This window comes from Archocentrus centrarchus, chromosome 21, assembly GCF_007364275.1.
Source record: "Archocentrus centrarchus isolate MPI-CPG fArcCen1 chromosome 21, fArcCen1, whole genome shotgun sequence".
NCBI classification, from domain to species: domain Eukaryota; kingdom Metazoa; phylum Chordata; class Actinopteri; order Cichliformes; family Cichlidae; genus Archocentrus; species Archocentrus centrarchus.
This window is the reverse complement of record NC_044366.1, coordinates 13,731,034-13,756,721: the sequence shown is the minus strand read 5'-3', so window position 1 is coordinate 13,756,721 and position 25,688 is coordinate 13,731,034. Positions and strand designations below refer to the sequence as shown.

Here is a 25,688-nt window from a genome sequence, read left to right as displayed (position 1 = left end):
GCCCCCTCTTTATTTTACACATGATACATGTGCATGCTGCACACCTCCACAATATAAAATTGTCCCATGTGTCAAGAAAAAAAAATGGTCATTACTTAGTGAACGATAATGTTTCAAATTTACCACATACACTCATCTGCCTTTACACACATATAAACTTGACTGACATCCCATTCTTAATCCATAGGTTTAATTTGATGTCGGCCCACCTTCTGCAGCTTCAAATCTTCAGGGAAGGTTTTCCACAAGGATTAGGAGAGTGTTTATAAGAATTTTTGAACATTCTTCCAGAAACACATGTGAGGTCAGGCACAGGTCAGTCGGATGTGCAGGCCATCAAGTTCTTCCAAACCAAACTCACTCATCCATGTCTTTATGGACCTTGCTTTGTGCACTGGGGCACAGTCATGTGGGAACAGGAAGGGGACATTCCCAAATTATTCCCACAAAGTTGGGAGCATGAAATCATCCAAAATGTCTTGGTATGCTGAAGCATTAAGAGTTCGTGTCACTGGAACTAAGGGGATGATCCCAACTCCTGACCTTATGCTTGATGACGTAAGGCTTGGATACAGCTGCTCGGCCATGGAAATCCATTCCATGAAGCTCTCTACACATCTTGAGCTGAGCTTCTTGAGGTCTGTAGCAATTGAGTCTGTTGGTGTTGAGTTGGTGACCTCTGCGCGCTATGCACCTCAGCATCCGCTGACCCCGCTCTGTCATCTGACGTGGCCTACCACTTCACGGCTGAGTTGTTGTCATTCTCAATCACTTCCACTTTGTTATACTACCACTAACAGTTGACTGTGAAATATTCAGTAGTGAGGAAATTTTACAGCTGGGCTTGTTGCACAGATGGTATCCTATCACGGTACCACATTGGAATTCACTGAACTCCTGAGAGCAACCTAGTCTTTCCCAAATGTTTATAGAAGCAGTCTGCATAGATGTTTGGTTTTATACACCTGTGGCCATGGAAGCGATTGGAACACCTGAATTCAGTGATTGGATAGGTGAGTGAATACTTTTGGCAACTTAGTGTATGACCTGTTCAACAGTGAACATGGTGGTGTGCTAGCATTAAGACTTCTGTGAGTCCAGCTTTCTTTGAACAAAATTCTCACTTACTTTTTAGGCATAGTTCAAAAATTTGCATGTATACAGCTGTTCCCAAACATTTTCTTTTTAATGGGTTAAACTCCATAATTGGCATTCATTTTGATTTGAATGAATGTAAAACTATGAATTTTCCCAGACATTTCAAGTTACATTCAGCATAGAATTATTACAGTACATACAGCTGCATTAAAAGCAATGTGTCTGCTTTATTTCACTGTGCCATTGTTATTTATATTTCTCTCTCTGCCTGAGCTTTTCTTTTTGTCCCTTCTTCTGTGGGTGGTGAGGTCAAAAGATAGCCTTCATACATTCATTCATAAGAGCCAGCTGGATGATGGGCTTCAAAAATATTAGCTTTCGCTCAAGCAAAGAGCTCTGGGTGCTTCACTCTCTTTTATTGTTTGTTTATTTCATTCAATTCAAGCTACCAATTATTTGAACATTAATTCTACTTATTCAAAACAAAATTACAATTCTTGATCTTCGCAGCAAAGCAGAAAAATTGAGTCCATAAAGGCAGGCTTAAACTGCCCAATAGACAGAGATAAAATATGTATTCTACTAGATACATAATTGTTAGAGGACTACGTGAAACGGTTCCAAAATCAAAAAAAAAAAAGTTTAGGGTTTCTCCTCTGGATTGTTAGTAAAATTGTGCTCTTATTCTTCTCTCAGTCGCTTACATTTTTAAGATTTTTTACACAACCAGTGACATGAAATTTGACCTTTTACTTCTTTTCCATTGTTTGAAAAAGTTAGTATCTTATTTTAAAACTCCAACAAAAGCAATCAAAATTAATCTCAAATTCTCCACTAATATGAGCTAAACTTGTGACTGAGTAATGAATCATTTATTTGGAAGCGGCACATATTCATTGTATGACAGTGGATAACTTTCAAACACCTACAGCTATGACTAAGTGAGGTCAGTCCCTACTCAGCTGTTGCAGTAGCAGTTGGAGCCAAGAAAGTGAATCCAACTTAACGTGATTGCTGCTTGACAACTCTTTACCAACAGCATACGTACCACATACGTTACGGCGTATGAAGGAAGAGAGACACTTCTCCTTCATCTCCACTCTCATTAAGTAAAACAAAATCTTTTAGATATGTATCATCTTAGGTTATCCATGAAGTTATTGATCAGAAAATGATGATCTTTAACAATCACCCTCTGCAGGGTAAGCAGTAGATAGGGATTCTGCAGGCACATGTAAGAAGAATTACATGCTATCAGAAAATCCTTGCTGGCAAACACTGATCCTGCTGAATCTTTTAGTGAACCTGATGCCTGATGTTTCCATAGACATAACAAATACATATTTCCTAAAAGATTTCTATATACACTCCATGTGTTCCCTACAGTGGACTTCTATAGCAGTTATTCACAAATGTCAGTGGCATCAGCAGGTCTTGAATCTAACAGTCATTTGAGCTGTAAATTCAATTCCTTCTCATTCCCGTTATGTCAAATAGAAAAGAGACTGGATATCAGAGAGACGTACAATGTATCCTTGGGCATCTGTACCTTGATCTACCTACTGTCATCGGTGCTAAGAAAAAACTTAACATTAGATACAGTGGGTGCATCAAGTAGGGCTTTGTCACCTTTTCAAAGTTTGACAGTTTGTCCTACTTTCAGTACAACATTTGGTTAGGTTAAGGTATCAAAAATATTTGGCTAGGAATAGGAAGCGATTGTGTTTTGGGTCAGAATGTGTCCTTTTAGAATTTTAACATCCTTAAAAATTACACTTAAGGGTTTCTAGTGTTTAAATGGTGTAAAACTGGACTGTGTTGCCAGAGGATATCTTGTGAGTGTCTTTCAGATGCCTGTGGTTTTGAGAAAACAGCAACAACAACAATTATGTAATTTATTCCAGTTCCAAAAAAATAGGTGTAATTCAAATTTTGGCTCGTTTTACAAGTGTACAATAATTTTCCATATGCAAGCAGTTCTTTGATTAGGTTGCTTTTTTTCAGGGAATTTCCTATATTAGTCCAATTTACCTGCAATCTGCAGCAAACCTGGTTTGTTCTTGAAGCTATTTTTTAAAATAAATTAAACAAATTAAACTGCACTTCATCCAGCAATTATGCAAGCAATTAGCATTTTTACACTATTAATTTACAATGTTTCCTCCCAGAAAAAGTACCCATCCCAAATAGACCCATAAATCATATAGTTAGTTGGAAATATTTGTTACTGGTTGTTGTAATTCAAAATGACAAAAATGTTTGCCAGTATTGCAAGTGATTGGGATTGTAAGGGCTGAGCTATGTGCTTATACAAATTCATCTTTTATCATTTGTTATTACAGCGTTCCATCTCTGCTTCTGTCAGAGCACAGGTCAGAAAATAGAAATGATAGGTCACTTGGTGGGTAAAACCCTTGACTTGACATCAGCTGGCATTTGAATTCCTTCTTTAACCCCTTTTATTAATGCTGAACCTGAGATAGCAGCAATAGTGAGACACAAGAGACTTAATTCCACAAAAAGATTCAGGCCAGCTCTTTGCTCTGAGGCATCTGCGAATGCTTTACACACAATTAAGGACTGTCTGGGTGTGCTAATGTGCGTATGTGTTATAATACTACACAGCGAATGCTGACATGCAAGCCAAATGTTATATGGTTTTGAAAGCGCATCATATTTGCATAAGAGTGTGCAAAAAAAGTTCAGAATACATCATTATGTGATACACTCAGAATGCAGGAAACTACTGTTTTTCATATTTTTAGAATTGGTGAGGGTTAAAAGAAACTAGAAAATATTAGAGAAAAATAAAATAGAAAATGTTCCAATTTTTGTGTCTCAGGTCACAAATTTGTCTAGAGAGTGAAGTAAACATGAAAGTACAAGGCATAGGCACTGTGCATTCATCCCAGCACACGGTTCGAAAGAAAAATAATTTTTAACACTGGTTGATAGCTGTTTGTACTGTCACAAATGCTTTTCTTTTTAATATAGGATTAGTATGATTTATCCTTCTCTGCAATACCTTTCATCTCTAACTCTTAGTCTTTTACTAGCCGATTGTTAATTAAAGAGAAGAATTCACTTATCACAGTGGTTTTGTGTATATGCACGTTTGTCTGTATTCAAATAAAAGAGAAAACCTCGTCCTGCGTGCTGTAGGTATGGCAGTGTATCGGCATTAAGGGTTCATCAGAGAGAATAAATGTATATGAACAAGGTTTCCCTTACAAAGTGCTAACTCATTCTGAGCACAGACAAATTGTTCATATTCAAGCTGCCCCCTAATGTCATTTTCTAAATTCATTCTGACATGGGAGCTCAAAATGAAATGAAAGCCTACTGCTTTCATCATTATTGTGTTATCATCCCCCCCACCTTTCTCTCAATTTCTCCTCCACATTGGTCCGATTTGTTTCACCTCATTCCTTAAACAGTGATTCACCTTCTTCCAAGCCCACTGGGATCTTTTTATAACCAAACCATACATTAAACATGTACCGCATTAAGCAGATGCTGTACTGATGTCACCAGTCTCCAATAAAACTGCGCCATTATTCTCAATATGATAACACAAAACAGACAGTCACTAAACATCCTGTGCCCTCCAGAGATCCTGGCATCCCTGTTAAAATGAGCAAAAGAGGCAGAACAATAAAAGAGAAAAATAGCACAGATGAGTCATGCTCTCTTGCTGCTCACTATTCAGTGTTATAAAATTACTATCATTCATTGTAATCACACTTTTCTACACGGTCTGGTGTCATGCACTCAAAAGGAAATGCACAGTATTTTACAACAACCTACATCACAGAAAATGTACATTTCACTTTGACTGACATAGCTGTTGGTAATATATGTGATATGATCTGGATTCCTGGTCAGTATATCTGTGTAGATTCTCAGTCATCCAGGTCATGGCAGTCTTGAGAGCTTGAAAAAGAAAGCAACTAGACTTCTTCTTTTGCTTCTTTCTTTTCTAAAGACGTCCAGTTGCTTTCTTTTTCAAAGCTTTCAAGACTGCCCTTGGTCAAATGGATATCCACTTAAACTTATTAGCCTACAGAAGAAACAGAGAATTAGCCAAAAAGAGAGAAATCCAGTCAAAGGTGGAATTCAATTGTTGATGTTTGATGACAGTATCCTCAATACCAGTTTGTGTTTGAAATATAGGGCTGGAGGGTTTTTTAAATTGAAACATATTGTAACCAAACCTGGTTTATGTAAATGTTGTATTTTCCTCTCACACATCACAAAAATGCTGCTACTGTTTGTTGTTTAATGACATTAAAAGTTCACAGTTTGTATAGGAAATTGTAACAGTATGAATACCGTTTTAATTATGTGTCACCATGCACGATCTATAAATTCTCTATGAATGTCTATGAGCATAAATCCACAGTGAGAAACATCACTCCTACATAAGCACAGCAAGCAAATCACCTCACACACACACACACATACACGCAAGCTCGCGTTCACTAAAGAAAGAGAACACACAAGAGGTTTATAGAGCCTCTGTTGGATGTTCAGTCTCATTAGAAGTGTTTCCTCATGAATAACATTATTCAGGATGAATCACTTGATTATAGATTTCTCTGTGTGTGCGTGTGTGCCGGCTATGTGGGTCGACAGCTTTCTCTGCATGCATCTGTCTGTGTCTGTGTGTGCGTATCTTGCCAGAATAAACAACAGTGGGAAGTGCCAGTCAGTGAAAAATGGGCACCACCTCTCTTCGCTCTCCTCCTATTGATTTAATCTCCAGCCCTTTGCCACTCGCTGCCAAATCTGTCTTCACAAAACACATCTAAGGACAATGCCTTCCACTTGGGTTTTGTTTGCATGGCACTCTGAAATAGGCCTAAATAACTATGGCAGGAAATCAGAACATTTTCTGAGGGAGTTGGGATTTTCTTCACTGCTGGTCGTTTAGCACCTGCATATGTTGTATAACTGTGAGCCCTATTTATGCCCTTTTCACATCATTTCTTCTATAAATGAGATCTTCTTTGCAGCTATTTTTAACAAACATATTTCAAGTCAGAAAGTTAAACAAGGCTGGCTGAGTTATTGCAGATTACAAGGATGCCATTTTATTATATGTACATAAAAACTCTTTAATGTGATCGTAATATGGTGTGAAAGTTTTTTCCCCTCTGCATACTGATAACAATTGTATTCCTCATAGGAGGATTCAAAGATTCTTCCGCTTCTAGGTATTCTACAGATATTTCTCCTTGGCTTGCTCTCCCATGTAAAATCTCAGTGTGCAAGGTTCAGGGCATAGGCCTTATCCCTACTGATTGGAAAGCACCTCTCGTCTGGAGGTGCGATCATAACGGAGTCTGTCTGAACCCTGTGGATTTTCTCTGGTGGCAGGCTTACCTACTGGCAGCAGCTTGGCTGTCTCATCCAGGTTTGCTGCAATTACAAAACCTCTGGCAGTGAGTTGTTCTCATCATGTCCATATGGGAGGCCAGTAAATGAGAGCAACTGAGTAGAAAAAGAAAAAAAAAAAAGTTTGTTCCTTACGCACGTCTGCAGCCACTTCCCACTCTGCACACACACCATCACCTCCCCCTCTCAATCTCATTGTGCTGGCAAATTAAAATTCACGGGTTGCCAAGCCATCCATTCTCTCTCCGCTGCTTAATTGTCTCGAAAATTGAGGAGATTACTGGGTGCGATTTATGTACAAATAAGAATCTGTCAGAAACCTGGCAGTGTATACATTGACATACACACAGAGACTTGATGAGCCATAGGCAATGACCAGCTTGGCCTTTGTCCATTTTCAGTTGTACCCCTTCTGCAGCACTTTGGGCAAGGTGTGCTTGCAGAAGTGGGCAAAACAGTTTGGGGGAAAAAAGAGAGAATCACACAGATACTGAAAATCACGCATTGGTGTGTTTTAAATTTAATCAGCTGATAGTGTATATCATTTTGTCTGTGTTTAATGTGAATTCTCCCTTTGAACATCTGGTCTCACTGTAGCTCATCCTCATTGCTATTGTTATCCCCTTTAGCTCTGGCAAACAATGGGATCAGACCTCTTTGGATTACTCATGCAAGTAGCAAAAATGTGCACATTGGTCATGTTGTATGATTTTTTTTTAAACAAAAAAAAAAGTTTAAACATATGTACAGTGCTCTAGTTGTATAGTTGTCATTAGTGATGGTCTCAGCGATTGGTCACAACATATTGCGCCCAAGAAGAATGTAATTTTAAGGGCCGATGTAGGTGCACGGTGGCATAGTTCTGCACATTTAGTTTCTGAACTTGTGCCTGTGCTGCTGGCAGTGAATACCTGGATGTACATGTAATGATATTATCTGCTCATGAGAATGTTTTATCATGCCGGTGACTTATGACAGCAATATGATGTCATATTCATGTCTACAGGTACCTGTGGGTTTGTATGCAAATGTGCAGGTGGTCTAAAACCACCTGTTCTCTCCTGAGATGGAGCCAAATGAGGCAGTGTGATTATGGCCTTACAAATGTATGAATGTTATCTCACCTCTTAGACCACTGTAGCTCAACCCCACCTATCCCCATCCCTCCACGCGCCCCCTCTTTCTACTTCTCCTTTCATTCTAGCCCATTTCAGCTAAATCCAATTTGTTATGGTTTCAAATAAGGCCTCGTTTTCTCTGTCTTCTCACCACTTCAAACAAAGTGGCTTCTATTATTGCTTGTCCAATTTGAAATAGTTTTCCCCCATTTTTCTGTCTCTTCAGGTCCACTCTAACGGTGATGCACAATAGGGAGTGTAAAATCAAGATGCGCAGCACAAGGTGTAGGAAGTGAAAAGCCTTTACACAGCTTTATGGACATGCTATTTTTGTAGGTTTAGGACATTGCTGGCATTTTGTGTCTCACTGAGGTTACCTTTCTGCCTTTGTAGCAATGCAAATGCTGATACCCTCTTTACTGGTGCACATGTGTATGCATGTGTGCATCTATAATAATGTTTTTTTTAAGAACTTATACTTTTTACTGAAAAAAATGGCAAAAACATCCCAGTGACATTAAAACTGAAATTTAAAATATTAACCTTAATAACTAAGACTGCAACAGTAAAATGTATATTTTTATTTATAAAGCATATGAGTGCTCAGAGCACACATTTGGTTTCTTAATCGTTCAGTAAATTTAGTGTTTTACTCCAACATCCTTGCTCCTATGGGTCCAGTTTTTAATTGAAAAGCTGCCTCTGGGTTGATGCTTATGGAATACCGCCTTTGATTGCATTGCCAAGCATTTGGCAGTTATGAGGGCTTTTTCACAGCCTAGTTGTTGATTCATAGGAATTATGAATATAAAAACAACAATGTGGTTGTAAAAATGATGATATAAATAATTATAAAAATTCTAATGTTGACTTGATGGTGATGGTGATGATGATGAAAACAGATAGTGATGTTAACTTGCATGTGTTTGCTTTATAGAAATGAATGTACGCTGTATGCAAATGAACTTAGGGGAAAGTAATTTCACACGTGTGTGTGTGTGTGTGTGTGTGTGTGTGTGTGTGTGTGTGTGTGTGTGTGTGTGTGTGTGTGTGTGTGTGTGTGTGTGTGTGTGTGTGTGCTGTGTTGTGTTGCAGGGAATGATGTATCTGGAGGAGCGTAGGCTGGTTCACAGGGATTTGGCAGCCCGAAACGTTCTGGTCAAATCTCCTAACCACATCAAGATCACTGACTTTGGCCTGGCTCGCCTACTGGATGTCAATGAAAAAGAATATAATGCTGATGGAGGAAAGGTAAATTGTAAAATCACCTTTAGAAACATTATTTGTAATATCTCACAAATAATCTGTCAAATAACCAAATCTGGTTCATTTGTTCTGGTAAATATACTTTTTCTTTCTTTATGGGAGTTAGACTTGATTATCACTGCCACACTTAGAAATATTGAGCTACAGCTAGCAGCCACTTATCTAAAGTGTTTCTTGGCTGGGATACCTTCTTTTGTACTGTTCAGAAAGAATGATGAGTTTTTAAATGCCAGACGACTGTTCATAAGCAGGATAAGCCATCAATGCCACTGCTGAACATGTTCACCTTGGAGCTCCAATGTGTGAAATTACAGCCTCAAAAAACATGAATTAACAGCTACATTTTATAGATAACATTCCTAAGAAACTAATTATAGGCTGGGCTGAAGTTGTCAGAGCTTGTGATTGTGAAAAATGGTTAGCAAGACTTTAACATAGTCAAGTTGAAGGCTCATGTTGTCTCTAGGGACTAAATTCTTTTCTTTGATCTGAAGTCTCTACTGTTTTTTTGTTGATGCTGCCCTCCTTCACTCTGTTTCACATTTTCCTTGAGTCTTCTGTGCTCTTCATCTGTTCCTCTATATGTGTCACACATAGAGCAGGGTAGAGCAGACACACTCTTAACAGAGCAGGTGAAGTGAAGATAATGTTACTTGAGTTGGTGACAGCTAGGAAGGAGGGTCATTTTAAAAGGGATCAAAGACTTTGTTGGGGGGAGTTTTTTAAGCTCAAATGGATGTAACCTGCTATATGGTGAGCTTTAGAGGTGCTGATTGCCAGATTTTATTACCTTCAAAAAGATCCAGATCAGCTGTTTAAACTACACTAATGTGCTGCTGTGGTTTGCTCTGTATAGACTGACTAAAGTCTCTTGTGATTCTCAGCAAGAAAGTGAATGAGAATAAAATAAACGTTATAATTTAAAAATCTCAATTTTATTTGCATTTGCACCAGACATTTAAAAAATGTTACTGTTTCATCAGTCTGACCTTAACATTTAATGAAGTACGCAATTTGAATGTTAAAGTATCTAGTAGCTATATATATATATATATATATATATGTAACCAGCACATCAGTACTTGTTGTTACTTTCCTAATTAGTCCTGTATGATCACTTGATCTTGTAATAAGGGACCACCTACCTCAGTTATTTGTTGAATGTGTATGATTTAGGAGATATAGTATTATTGAGTTACTATTTTGGACCTTACCACTGACATGTTGTAAAAGACAATAGACATTAACATTAATGAGGGTTTCATATTCTGTGAGAGGAACGTAGCCCATCACAAAGGACAGTTTCACAGTATTCTGCTCTGCTGGACCGTGTTATTTACCTTTGGGGATCTCAAAACCCTGTAAACATAGTAAACAAATACTGTATGTCCTTGAGGCTCTGCTTACATGAAGTTCTGACCTCTTCTAATCTTTGTTTATCCTTTGCTGCTTCTGTATTTTGTTTTCAAACCTTCTTTACTCAAGAAAGCCTTTTTCATTTCTATCTCACCTCTCTTCTCAGTGTCTCCAACATGGTTTATGACAGCAGTGAGCTCTGTAGTATTTTCCCCTTAGCTGAGTGAAAGACAGGCAATCTGACCTTCGATATCCCCTCCTCCCAGTTTCCATCACTGTAATCAATGGAATTGGCCTTCAAATATAATTACAGTGTTAAGCTGCATCTCAGATCACCATGTTTTTGCCTCACTTTATTTCAACATAGCTGGAGCTTTTGTGTATATGTGACTTATTTTTCCTCAAACTTTGCTTTCATTTATTCTGTTTTAATGTCTGCTCTCCAATCTAGTTGGCATAGCTTTGCCAAAATGGTTCATTGTATTATGCATCAACACCCAACCGGCTGATTTAAATTTAGTTTAACCTCAAAACTTGGAAAATTTGCATTTTCCTTAAGTGTAAGAGAAAAAGATTATTAGTGATTTGTGTTAATGGCAAATGTTGCATATAAAGTATATGATGCTAACATGCTATTCTTTTTTAACAGATGCCCATTAAATGGATGGCGCTCGAGTGTATTCATTACAGGAAGTTTACTCATCAGAGTGACGTTTGGAGTTATGGTAAGTGTCCTTTGAATATAACTATGACAGTTGTGAAATATAGATAAAGATACTGTCCTAATACAGATACTGTCGTTCATCCAGTAAATTTTATAGAGAAAAGCTGAAACTGAAAAAAAAACAGTGTCCTAAATGGATGGCCAGGATGTTAATGAAATACGGAATCTCATCATTGTCATTTTTTTTTCAACAATGTCAATTGCTAGGCAATATATGATGGCATAATATATCATTGCATAATTCAACTTTTAGATTAGATTAGATTAAACTTTATTAATCCCTTTGGGAGGGTTCCGTTGGCTATAAAAGCAACAGTATTGTCCTAAAATTAGAAAACAGAATAAAAGGTGCTATAGGTGCATAAATATTACAAATGGTTATTTTAGCCCATTGCTGGGTGATTGCTAGGCAACAGGATCACATCATTATATCAGATGTCCCTGAGAACCTCAAGGGGCCTAAGGTGTACTTGTGTTCCAATTTTGGTTGCTCAACTCCTGATGGTCTAGGAGGAGTTTGCAGACAAAGAAGCACGCAAAAAACACAAAACAAGAGCCTTCAGAAATAATGAATGCAATGTGGGGAAAAAAAATGTCTACCTATGGTTTGGATGCATGAAGCAGAATGTGTTCGAGGCCATCTTCGTATTCCATCAAAAAACACTGGAGGTACAAGGCTGTGAGGGAGAAAACAGAAAGACATGGAGGGGGCAGAGATCAGGAACACCCATCTATCCATTCATTTTCTTCCACTTATCTGGGGCCACTTTGCAGGGGCAGCAACCTAAGCGGAGAATCCCAGACTTCCCCCTCCCCAGCCACCTCCAACCAAGAGATACAGTACCACACACTCACCCATTAATATGAATGGGTGAGTGTGTCCAAACTTTGACTGGTACTGTATAATCTCTCCAGCATGTCCTGGGTCTGCCCAACCCAAGAGGTGCCCAAGAGGCATTGAACCACCTCAACTGGCTCCTTTTGATGTCGAGGAACAGTGGCTCTACTCTGAGCCGCTCTTCAATGACTGGACTCCTCACCATATCTTTAAGAAAGAGGCCAGCCACCCTTCGAAGGAAGTTTGTGTCGGGACCTGTATCCACATTCTCATTCTTCTGGTCATTACCCAAAGCTCATGACCATAGTTTCAGGTAGGAACGTAGCTTGACTTGTAAATCGACAGCTTTGCTTTTACAGCCAGCTCTCTCTTTACCATGGTAGACTGGTGCAGTGTCCACATCACTGCAGCCATAGCCTCAAGCCGTCTGTCAATCTCCCGCTCCCCTCTTCCCCCACACATTGACAAGACCCTGAGATACTTAATCTCCTCCACTTGGGGCAGCAACTCTTCTCTGACCTGGAGTGGGCACTCCACCCTTTTCCGGCTGAGCACCATGGCCTCAGACTTGGAGGTGCTAATTCTCATACCCACCTCTTCACACTCAGCTGCAAACTGCTCCAGTGTGAACTGGAGGCCACCACCTGATGAAGGCAACAGGACCACATCATCCACAAAAAGCAGAGATTCTAAAGCCACCAAAGTGGAAGCTTTCCACTCCAGGGGCCCTCCCACCAAGGAGTTGTTTAACTACCTCAGTGACTTCATCCCAAGACTCCGCTTTCTCTACAGAAGGCGTGTCAGTGGGATTGAGGCCCTCGAAGTTGAAGTCAGCAGTGCCCCACCCACACTATATGCTGTGTGAGTAGTACCACTTTCCCCTCCCGACTTGCCTCACTGTTTGCCAGAATTACTTTGAGGCAGTCCAAAAGTCTTTCTCTATGGCCTCACTGAAACTCGAGTTTTTGTTTCAGCCACCGCCTAAGCCACGAATAGCTTAGCCTGCCAGTACCCATCAGCTGCCCCCAAAGTTGGACTCAGTGTCTTCAACCTCACTCGGAATGCTATTGAAGTACTGCTGAAGGTGGGAGCTGAAGACTTTGCGGACTGGAGCCTCTGCCAGGTGTTCCCAGCGCACCCAGGGAGCACTCTCCTACTGAAAGCTTGGCTCCCGTGACCGTTCAAATTATATGACCAGCCAAGTGACAGTAAATAATAGATAGACACTTTACAAAGAACTCATAAATTTGTAAACAATTTAAACTGTGCTTGATAAAATCCTGAACATTTTACTACCTTTGTTTAGTTTCATGAGAGTCAAGAACCATTTGAGTGGTTGATTCTGTCCTTGGTGGTTGATTTGAATGGTCTCCCAAACACTCCAGCCTAGACTGACTGGTTGGTTTTGCACTTTGTAAAAATGCCGGAGAATGAGGGCATAATTTGGAGATAGTTGAGTGTAGTTTGCACCTGGAAGCATAGCACCGTAAGTCATTAAGAATTGATCACATCAAGAGTCTTTGCTCAAACTGTCAAAATTTTATCCAAGCCAGAGGAGTAAGTACCTCTTACTGACAAAGACATTACCCATAGCATGCAATACAACATTGAAGTACCATGGTTAAAATCAGAGTTGTGTCTATGTGGACCTGTTGTTTATGAATGTTGTTTCTTTGCAGTGACAGTAGACTTGCTGTATATGGAAAAACTGAGATACACTGGTGAAAGGACATTTACTTTTTTCTTAAGACATATATTTTTTAAATGGCTGTTTCATTAAATGAGAGTGTTTTCAAAGTGTACTGCCTTACACTAAAAGAAAAGGAAAAATTTAGGTGGTGTTTTTCTTTTCATGCTTCCTCGTGTTTAAGGTCATTTTGGGCTGTATGTGTCCCATGAACTAAAATGCATTTCTATGTGTTATTCTTTTTCCTCTCCTTACTAATCTATCTGCATTGTGCTCTTATATCACTACTCCTTCTGTGATCTTTTAGGTGTAACCATTTGGGAGCTGATGACCTTTGGAGGGAAGCCATATGATGGGATTTCTACCAGAGATATCCCAGATCTTTTAGAGAAGGGAGAGCGTCTTCCTCAACCACCCATCTGCACTATTGACGTTTACATGGTCATGGTCAAATGTAAGTAAGGTGACCCAAAGAAAAGAAACTCCCTTTAATATACTAAAATCAAGTGCAACAACTCAAAGTACACTCTTAGAATTAACAAATACTGTGTCCCAGGTAGTTTTGAGGAGATTCCATGCATTCCATGCATAGACATTCTTGTTGAGCTTTATAAACCTGTGCATATGCATGGTCTTCTTTTATTTTATGATTCAAATTTAAAATCACTGTTTGCATTGTTATCACACATGGCAATGAAATGAATAGCAAAGAAGAAGCTGAATTTCATTGAATGGAAAACTGAGGTACTTTTCTGTCAAATAGAGAATAGAAAATGTGTTTTTATTTGGTGATCAACTACTGAAGAAAAAGTGTAATAGAATATTGTAATTCTACATTTTAGCTCAAATTTTTTTGCTTTGAATTGATTACACTTATCTAAAATTTAAGGGGACTTTAACACAAAGCATGAGCAGTTTGGCCTTAGTGGTCAGTCACTGCTGTCATACTGTCAGGAACTGGGGTCACAGGTGGCACTATACCCTCTGGCCACTGCTGACAGGACAAAGACTTGGTGCCAGCATCACTCCAGCCTACTCTACCGCTCTCCAAGGTTCAGCCTCTGGCCATTACTGTCACCTTGGCTTTTACGGTCACCCTCAACCTGCGCCAATCTGGCAAGCAGACACAAACACAGCAGGGAGAGGTCACTGTCACCTGCCTGTTACCCGACTTCTTTATGCACTACTGCACATACTGAACAGACTCATGTATTCAACACACTTGTGAAGCTTTAACTAATTTCACTATCCCCAGCTTTATTGGCACTAATATTAGAAGTTATGCACCAAGACAAAAGATGATTGATTTTTCATGTGAAATATCTTGTATCTGTATTTATGTACTCATATCTAAAGCCACGTTTCTCCATCATTTCCCTGGATACCTAGTCAGCCTGTACTCAAGGCCAGACCACATGATTGCTTTGGCATTGTATCCTCGTACTCACAGGGAAACTGGCAGAAGAGCACATAGCTCCATATGGCCATTCTAGTGATGAAATTGTATTTATATTTAAATTTGAATAATGAAAAGAACTTTATTTAAAATAACCCAATTGGTCATTATGGAACATATGGAATGTATAGTTTAAATTGAAACTCTTCATAATGGAGGAATATTATGGCCTGTTTTGATTTGATGTCACTGATCTCAAGTTTTTATAGGTTAGCTACCATTTCTTTGTTCCCCAGACCAGCCCAGGGATAATCCACTACATCTTCCCCATCAATACGTATATAAAAAACACCAGACTCTACTACCACCACCACTTAATAGCATAATGGGTGGATAATGCAAAGCTACTTTCAGAGCAAGTGAAAGGTTTTTCACCATCAGACCACCACTATGAAGATGGCATAATAGATTTCCTGTCAGGAAATGAGTCAAATAATGTCAATTTGATCACTTTGCCTTAAACAAAGATTTACTCTTAATGGTTACTATCACAAGTAATGCACCAACAGCCAGTTTGACTATGGGAAGAAGGAATATATGTGCTCCAGTGGTAGACCTCTTTATCTTCTTACACTTACTCATACATACCCATTCCTCATGAATTATTCACTCTGTAGAGACATTTGCATGTAAAAAAATAATGTGTTTTTAGGAGCTCAAAAGATGATATCAAAGTCAAATTATTATGTAGGCTGTAATGCAAATAATATATATTTGACTCAGTCTGCAGAGGCATAACCCTTGACACCAAAGTGGGAAGACCACTGAACTGCACTGCCAAATCACCACTGACACCTTTTCAACATATTGCTCTGAATACTTAAATGGAATAACAGTAAGTTCACAGAGTAAGAAAATACGTGATCCTGATGGGTGTAGATGAGGCTTCAAATGTAATGTTGACTGGAAAAGATTATTATGCATCAACAGGGTAAATGCCAACCTATACATGTTATTTTTATTTGATACTTCATATTGGTAAATATTGCTTCATATTGTTTTTTCAGGCTGGATGATTGATGCAGACAGTCGACCCAAGTTCAAGGAGCTGGCTGCTGAGTTCACACGAATGGCTCGAGATCCCCAGAGATATCTGGTCATCCAGGTTTGTAAATCTAATTGATGGTATAGGAATAAGTATCTTATCTTTAGAGTGTCTTCTGTTGTGCTTGTTTCTGTGTCAATATTTCATTTAGAGATTTTTTTTTATGTTTCCCATTTCTTTGATTCAATAAAAGCAATCAAATTAATTCTCTAACACAAGTAACATTAATGAAACAAATCTTTCATTATCCATTATATTTTCAAAATAATGAGTACAAAACAGCCTACAGAGGCTATAAATGTGACATAAGTAATAACCTGCATGTTATAACATATTAATTAACCTATTAAATTACTTAGATTAGAACAGTGATTTTTTTTTTAACCTTTTAATTTAGGAATTTTAGGAACTGGTCCACACCCCAAACACTTCCCTTCTGGTCATAAGTCCATAAATGCCTACTTCCATCCCACAACCATTTGTTCTCATTTCTGTGCCTCGCCCTCCCTCTTACTGTTTCTTTGATTATCAGCCTTTCTCATAGGTCTCGGGAGGATCTGCCAGACCCAGGAGCCTTTGTCGATCCCCAAAGCACATCCTCTGACCTAGCTCATTGCTTCATCATCAATAAATGTTTATCATTCATAGTTGGGGTTGGGGGGCCTTGCTAGTGAGCAACCTTTTGGTAATTTGTTTGTACTTTGTGGTGGTCTCTCACTACACACACATCAACATGCATCTTTTCTTAGGGAGATGATCGCATGAAGCTGCCCAGCCCCAGTGACAGCAAGTTCTTCCAGAGCCTCTTGGATGAGGAGGAACTGGAGGACCTGATGGATGCTGAGGAGTACCTGGTGCCTCACACCTTCAACATTCCTCCACTTGCATACACTCCTCGCACAAGGATGGACTCCAACAAGGTATTTTCTTTTAGGCATCTGTAGATCCCTTAAAACAATGTTCAGTATGTGGAAGAAATACTGAAGATACATGTACATTGTGTTATTAAGGTGCATCATTATGTAATGATATTGTGCTTTGGAGTAGCAATAGATTGTGTAAACATAGTAACATAGGAATTAAACAAAAAATTATTTAGACTTCACAGCATGTTTTCATCCTAGCACATCAAATACTGCTATTCTGGCAGATGCCGCTGGCATCTGTGCTGTGACAAGAGAGAGATTAAGTCCACATTTGGAGGCTGGAAGGGTGGTGGTGGTGGAGTAAATCACAAGTTTGCCAGCTAATAGCCCATGGTTTATGTCCTCTTCAGACTTTGTTCTGCATTGATTTCACTTAATGATTAGTTTTAGGTTTTCTAGTGGGCCTGGCAGAGGTACTGTGACAGGTTTAGAAAAAGGCCATGGCCATAGGTTTAAAACATGCCCCTTCACAATATCAAGCATGATACATACATGATGATATTGATCATCATGTATGTTAAGATATCCAACTAATTTGTCTATTTTCTTCTGTTATGCACCCAGCTGGCAGTGGCGATATGAGCAATTAGAGCTCTTAAATGATTTGCTCTTGTCAATGTAAAAAAAATCTAAATAGAGCTTTAAAATCGATGACAGGTCTGGTTAGCCAGCTGGTTGAACATGTGATTGTATTAGCACTCCTAATGTAGTCATCGTCAAGGTGGATAGGCTATTGATTTTAACTGTTTTTGATGTACCCCTTTAGCAATTAATTTGTTTTTGTTGCTCTGTTTTATCAGAATATTAAGCTAGCAGCAACAGGGGTAATAGGAGGTGCCAACTGCCATTAATCACAATGGTTTTCTATATTCTACTTTGGTGGAGTTTTCTATTCACTGTACCTTTGCTCAGGTCCACAGGCTTCCACAGAAAAAACATTTAGCTGAAATATCTAAATATAATATCTATAAAAATATCTAAATATAACTACACTGTAAATAAGTGTTAAATTAAATTAAACTGTAATGCTTGTATGTGCACTCAATCACGTACAGGAATAAAGCTCTAAACCTCTTGCAACAATCTAGATAAGCCAGATTATGTGTACCAAGTTCATTCTTCACAACACTGTAAGGAACACACCCTTTTTTTAATTATTTTTTGTCATGTAGTCTGTGTACTTGCACAAAATGAAGCTCTTCTTTAATTAACTTAAGTTTTATTTTGTGTGTTATTTTACTTTTGTCATTACATTTTTGTTTCTTATCTTTTAATTCGACATGGTCTCTGGATTACCATCTGTTATTACCAGTTCTTTTTTGAGCATAACAGCAGGGTGGCTGGTTGAGTACCATAATGAAAAATGTGGCAATATAGCCAAAGTACTTATTCAAATCTTTTAGATGCCCTCTAAAGTGATATGGGAATGGGCTATCTTAGTGTCTACTGTATGACTCTTCTGTTCACGCACAAAAGATTGAGGTCTTAAAACTGCACTCACACAGCTTTCTTAGTTTCACTCTCATCTGTCTCTTGCTCTCCCATTCTCTTCGTCTTCCTTCGTCTTTCTTCATTGTGAAACTGTGGTAATTGCCTTCTTTGGAACTGAGGTTTACAGCGAGATCTTCTCAGTTCTTGAACTGTTCAAATGTTCATTGTCTTTCCAGTATCCCCCTGTGTTTATGTCAGGATACAAATGCCCCCCGAATGCCAATGAGTCATGTTTTTAACTTGGTTTCGTGCATTTCAGAGGGTGACTGATATAACTGGGAGAAATTTGTTCTGCACTTACCTGAATATCCATCCATCCATCCATCCATCCATCCATCCATTTTCTTGACCACCATATTTAGAACTGTCATTATTTTTGATTTTTGAATTGTAATTGAACACTTTTTGGTTTTAAATGGATGAAAACATTTAGCCTAGCCAAAAGCGTGCATTTTGATAAAAAGGTGAACGGAGCATTTTTACTTGACTCTTCTAAATATTTTATATTTTACTTAAACTAGATTAAGTGTCTGATCATCTTTAGGGTATAAAGTAATACAGCTGTGAATGTGTTTGAATATGATTTAAATAAACTGTACAGTTTTGTTTTTGTGCTGTGTTTAGTGATGATATTTTTTCTTAGAATACTGAGATTGGAGGCGATGACAAATGATGAGGTATAAATGAGGATTGAAAGAGGGAAATTTAGTAGATATACCTGCAGTTACACTGTAATGAGGAAACAGCATGAGCTCTGAAGCCTCAACTAATTGCTTCGGGCTTATAACGTAGAGCACTGCATGAGAAAGTGAGGAAGACTCCAGTAGTAATATATCATCAAGGAAAAAGAATGATGCTGCACTGAAAGTGAGCATGTCCCTCAAATATTTATTTAAAGTTCCTGATGGTCCAAACAAGAGTTTGAACAAAATGTTTACAGTAGTCCAGCAGTCACAGTTTAGTTTACAGCTGCTATTTGCTAATAACTCATGTTATTAGCAAACCAAATTTGATACCATGCCATCTTTATTTATAAAAGCACTTTTAAACAACCACAGCTGACATAAAGTGCCATACATTAAAACATACCAAAAAAAAAAGAAAACACTTTACATGACTGGTGGAGAAGAAGCCAAATGTCATAAAATAAAGAAAATTATACTGGGTCCACTTTTAGTGAAATACATCATATGTATTATTACAGTATGATTGCAGACCTCTCAGACATAACCCAAGGAAAAGCCAGTTAAAAAAAAAAAAAGAAAGAAAGAAAGAAAGAAAGAAAGAAAGAAAGAAAGAAAGAAAGAAAGAAAGAAAGAAAGAAAGAAAGAAAGAAAGAAAGAAAGAAAGAAAGAAAGAAAAAGAAAGAAAGAAAGAAAGAAAAATCCTCTTGCTGGAAATATGGGTGAGAAAAGATAAATAGAGTAAAGCGCTTACTGAGGTTCAGAAAAACACTTTTTTTATTAGTGTAGACACAAATGCACACAGCACGACATTTCTGATATGGCTACTTAAAGACTTTGCTGCATGGAGCCTTTTAATTAAAATCCTTTTAATTGTATTTGGCAGTCATGCTGCCATATCATTGTTTGGCACTGCTGTTTGTCTCCCCTGCCTGTCACATTTTAATATTGCAGTTGGACAATGGTACAAAGTACTTCAATTGTCATTTTAATAATAGTCAGTATTTTCCATGGTACTCTTTGTTTTACTTTTTTATTCTTTTATATTGTTTTTGTTTTCTGTTCTTTTATTCTTGTACCACACCAAAAAATCAAATTAATTTATAGACAAAAGATTGGAAAAGATTGGAAATTCATTAATCCCTAGATTTTAAAACGGCTCATCATAACTCTCCCATCTTCTGATTGTCTTGGTAAATGGATATTCTTATAATTCAGCCTCACATTCCTGCACTTCTCTCCTAACTAAACTGCTTTTTTTCCATTACTTCTACTCAGAACCAGTTTGGCTGTCAAGATCCCAGTTTCAGCATGGAGGATATGCTGGCCACCGTGCCAAGAGTCATCTCTGGTCCTTCTGTGTCTGGAAGCTGCCTCCCTCCACAGGAACTTGCCTCAGGAGGGAAAATTGCTGGTGGATTTGGTCGTGGCAACCAGGATGACCCTCGCTGCAATGGCACCCTGAGGAAACAAGCATCCCCAAGGTCGAGCACCCTTGAGGCTGTCTCAGCTCTCACCACAGGGCAAGGTAAAGTACAATAATATTCAAAAGCAGCAGTCATGGCATTAAGTTCTATTGAGACATACTGCAAAAGATTTTGTGAACAGTTATGGAAGCATAGAGTGACACAAGGTATTTAATAGTTTTAAGTAACGTTCAGTTTTAAGTAAATCTTACCAATCTTCAAAGTCTTTCTGACATTTCCCGAAAAGAAAAAAAAAATCTGGTTTAATTTCTTATATGTAGACAGCACTGGTGAAACAAAATCAACCTTTGTTTTTGTTTTATTGTTGTTTTTTTTACAATCACTGGGCTTTGTACTCACTGTCACTGACAAAATGTCATGTCACAGAATGATCCTGCAATACACATATATACAAAATAGTCAAGATGGGAACAGGGGAAATGTTTCTGCTCTAAAATATGTGATGATATTGTGACACAAGTTATTCTTTTCTGCTGTTGCCATTTATGCCTTGTTTGGGTAATTAAAATAAGTTTAAGAATGCAAATGTGGCTATACTGCAATTTCATTGGAGAGTGGTGATGCACAGTAAGAAGTGAAAGAGGTTAGTGGTTCTGTTCAAGCACTGATAGTGATACATGTATGGTCAGCACATGAAACATAAAGATGACGTCCCTAAATCATCCAAGTTCCCAAATAAAAGCTACTTGACCACAGTTATGGCCGTGCCTAAGAGTTTATTAGAAAATTCATGTGGATCTTGACATAAGGTTTTCATAGTATCATATTTTAAATATCTCTCTTGCTTCCTTTCTCTCCCAAGGCGGAGGTGAGGATAGTAATGGACAGCGTTACAGTGCTGATCCCACTGGTCTTTTAGCAGAGCGAGGAGCAAAAGGAGATGCCATGAGAGACAAGAACAATACAGGTTACTCTGACAGTTTTTATTGTTTCCATTACATTTATAAATGTTTGGATAAAATGAATTATGGAAATGACATAGTTTCTATTTTGATACAGTAAATTGTTGCATTTATCTAAAATAATATAATAAATGTATACTGAATTCTTTTAAGGGTTTGCAAGCATCTGATATGCACACCGTAACTCACAATATTCACCAGGAGAACTGCAAAGACCTTAGCTAATCTTAATATCCCCTTTTGGTTTCCAGATTATCTCATCCCTGTAGAGGAAAACCCCTTTGTCACACGGCGTAGGAATGGTGATGCCCACACAGTGATTGATGGCGCTAGCTGCCACACTCTGCATTTGGCTGGAGCCGCCGCTGCCCCCAAAAGCCAATCCACTCATGGTGATGATGAGTATGTCAACGAGCCACTGTACCTGAATACCCTCCTCAACGCTGGGGCCAAGAATGGATTGGCTGGCGCAGTCTCCATCTCTGGCTCTGGATCCTCTGTTGCACAATCAGTACTGCAGACAGTCAACCCATCAACATCAAGCCACACCGTCTCCTCCACTGGATATGTGGTACCCCCTGGCCACCTCCCCCACCCATCGTATCCATCACACACCCTGCATCCAGGGCATTCAGGACACGCTCTGCACTCAGGCATCACCAGCAGCACCATTATGTTTGATAAGAAAGGCAAGAAAGCCACTTTTGACAATCCTGAATACTGGCAGCACAGTCTCCCCCCCAAGTCCTCACTGCACAACCCTGAGTACCTGCAGGACTGCAGCACACGCTTCTTCTACCGCCAGAATGGACGCATTCGCCCTGCTGTGGCTGAAAACCAGGAATATCTGTCAGAGGCTGCTATGAAATCAGGCAATGTATTGCCACCCCCTCCATACAGACAGAGGAACACTGTGGTGTAGTGACCCACCTGTAGCACATTAGCGAGGAATAAAGGGATATGGGTGGAGATGAATGGACAGTAAACCGTCCTCACTTTTCCATGCTGTTCTTCTCAAACTGGATTCGTCTTTCATGGTTCCTTAACACCTCTCTTTGTCATGTCTGCTAATCTTGTATTCTCATTCACTGGTTTTGTGTTTCTATGAAAAACTATAATAACGTTCACTAACGGCCTCTTTTGTTATTTTATCCTTAGCCCCTAAAGCAAGTAGAGACATCTCTTTGTGGTTTGTTCTGTCCTGGAAAGGAAAAAAAACAACAAAAACTGCCCTGCTATTTTTAGGATCAAACTTGCACATAAATAACATTAACACAATCAAAGATGAAAAGAGGAGGAAGGAATAAACTGTGCTTAGCCCCAGCACGATTATTTCCATGACCTTACATGCTTTTCTTTATATACCCATAAATCACTGTTCACTATGTCCTTTCGGCACATTTTCCACCCAGCTAGATGCGCACATTGTAGTATTCGCAAATTGCTATTGCTTGGGTGCAGTCAATCAAATGGCCATGCACAAAGTTATGTCGTGACTTACCAGAAACCCGCAGCCATGCTGAAAAGCCCAGATGGGGCTTGCATGCCTGCCCACACGCTTCTCTGACTTTTACATTTTGCTGCACCAGTAATGGATTTTGAATATTTATCACACACACATACCTCACATCATACCTAAAACATGCCTGTAGACTTGACACACCTACAGTAACCACATATTATTTCATATACACACACACTGACAGTTAAGCCTGTCGCCACTTGAAATATATTGTGAAGGAGAAGTGCCGTTGACCTTGTGCTTGAAAGAGACGATGTTGACGATGACAGTGCTGCAGCACAAAAAAAAAGGGCCAACAGGAAAATAAATATCACCACAGCTGTGATATCCCATAATACCCGATTGAACAGCATTTGACATATTGTTGGCATGGCAAGTTTGGATTAAGCGGTTGACTACTCACAAGATGACCCTTTAATTCCCACTGTAATGTTCCATTCTGTTCCTCATCTTCACCAATCCAGTCCGAAGAGCCAACAGTTCAATGTTACCTTCACAAGCTCATGTGACTGACGAAAACAGTGGGAACAGCAGTAGAAGAGAGTTTGTCTCAGTGGAACTGGTGCTTAAGAATGGACATGTCTTTTAACAGGTAAAACAACATGTTTCTGGAGAAAGACAAAACAAGGGGAAAAGACAATATTTTAAAATCTTTATCAGAGTATAGTGGTAGTGGGGGTGGGGGGGGTGTTCTTTTTTTTGTTTTTTTGTCTGTTTGTTTGTTAATTCATCAGGGACCTGTTCATGTCCTCACCTTGTCTTAAATGTGCTGTATTTGATCAATAAAGGGATGGGGTAAACAGCACAGACACCCAGCCACGAAAAAGGCTAACTCTCCACAGCTGTAAATAAGCTAATTACCCACAGTACCACCACTGGACAGACACAGGCATGGAAAAAGGACAAAGTAAGAACAAGTTTTTTTTGTTTTGTTTTTTGTTTGCAGCGCTCTGTGTTTATACCATTGTATGTCATAAAAAACAGAAAACTAAATAGACAGTCACCGTTTGCTCTGTCTCTTAGGGTTTAGGTGGTTGAGGCAAATGTCATTTACATTATTTCCCTGTAACAAGTGAAAAATGAGACACTTTTCAATCTTGGTGTTTGACATTGTGAGTTATCACTAAATCCACTGATGGCTAGCTTTCTGTACTCATACAGTACCGCCAGATGCCGCATTAAATTCTGATGGAGAGTGCTAGCATCTGTTGTCAAATGACTTTGAAGTCTAATTTAGGTCGGGGCTGATAATTTAATAGCACTTAATGCTCGGGCACAGCCAATTTACTTTGCTGTTATTCTCCATATAAGCAACAATTCATGCATTGTTGTTTTTTTCTTTTCTTTTTTTCTATCACACTACAACTTTCATTCACAGTGATACAGCAGTCCAGATTGTTTTTTTTTGTGTGTGTTTTACTAACAAAGAAGCATGGCCTCTCTGTAAAGAATATCATTATGGGTTGATATCAACACCAGGGGAAAGAAGCTATAAATACAGCTAGCAATATTTAATTTGAAAGATTCTTCACTGTTTTTGATTATTTATTCACTTCAAGAGATTACAGGGATATTCTGGTGATTAGATTTTGTACTTCTAATGTTCTGGGATTAGACTGACTAATAAAAGAAGGTATTAAGATCAACATCAAATATCCTGAATTTTAGTCCTGAGTAAGGGTTGCACACATCACCTGCATCACCAATAATGCAACTCTCGCATGTTTCATAAGATGCTTCTTATATGTTTCCTCCTTAATGCTTATTTCACACATACATCTCCATTGTAATGCAGGGATTTCTTTTTTTTTTTTTTTCTTTCAATTGTTGATTTAAAACTTTAAGATTACCATGATGACATTAGTAATGACATCACCAGGGATATTTTACTGGTAAAATGATAAACAGTAAGTAGCCTGAGCTTCATAAATAAAATTGCTGATCTACCCTTTAAACTCAAATATGATTAGCTTGACTTAATTTCCAGAACATTTACAATATCACACCATATATGTTTAAAAAATTGTAGAGGGCCAAGGCTGCCTAACCCCTGTGCATGTGTCACTGCTGATTTAATACACAAGCACAGTTACACAACATTGTGCCTCTATATTATAGATTCAGATGAGCGGTGCCAATGATTTACTGTTCAAAACGCAGATGTTACCCTGGCACGGCATTTCTCCACCTCTCAGGTTTTATGGAACTAATAATCATCCAGTTGAGATCCAGCTGAGGCACAAATTTTTAAATCAAAAAGGGACATCAGGCCTATTGAAATGTAATCATAATGGAAGACAGATTAGTGCCACAATACCACAACAAGAGCACTTATAATAAATGCATCTCAACTGAAATGTGAATTTTATAGTGATTTTTACTGTGTTAAGTATCACTTTGACATTGCCTTTGTTCTGCTACAAATCTGATCTACACTCTTACACTTTCTGAAATCACAAGTATTCTGATTTCAGATTTACTATAGTTTGAATATACTCTTATGCATACATTCTTTGTGTAAATATATGGTGCAAAATTGTCCCCTCTATGTTTTTTACAGATTAATGTCAGTTATGTAAGTCAATTTTTACCATTACCCAGTAGTAGTGCTTGTAGACTACTATGTGGTCGTGTATCTAAGAGCAACGACAGCAGTCGAGAGTCACTGTAAGGCTTTGAATTGGCTCTCTGT

At 38.6% G+C, this 25,688-nt stretch overlaps 1 protein-coding gene across 1 annotated transcript in view; it reads left to right on the top strand.

The window, feature by feature from the left end:
* erbb4b (erb-b2 receptor tyrosine kinase 4b) overlaps positions 1–22,538 on the top strand; it is a 311,401-nt gene extending 288,863 nt beyond the window's left edge. The window contains exons 21-28 of the mRNA XM_030758147.1: positions 8,709–8,864; positions 10,885–10,960; positions 13,792–13,938; positions 15,948–16,045; positions 16,735–16,905; positions 20,364–20,613; positions 21,375–21,479; positions 21,726–22,538. Coding sequence (XP_030614007.1) covers positions 8,709–8,864; positions 10,885–10,960; positions 13,792–13,938; positions 15,948–16,045; positions 16,735–16,905; positions 20,364–20,613; positions 21,375–21,479; positions 21,726–22,396 — 1,674 coding nt within the window. The 3' untranslated portion in view covers positions 22,397–22,538. The remainder of the gene's footprint in view (positions 1–8,708; positions 8,865–10,884; positions 10,961–13,791; positions 13,939–15,947; positions 16,046–16,734; positions 16,906–20,363; positions 20,614–21,374; positions 21,480–21,725) is intronic.
* Positions 22,539–25,688: the final 3,150 nt, after the last annotated feature.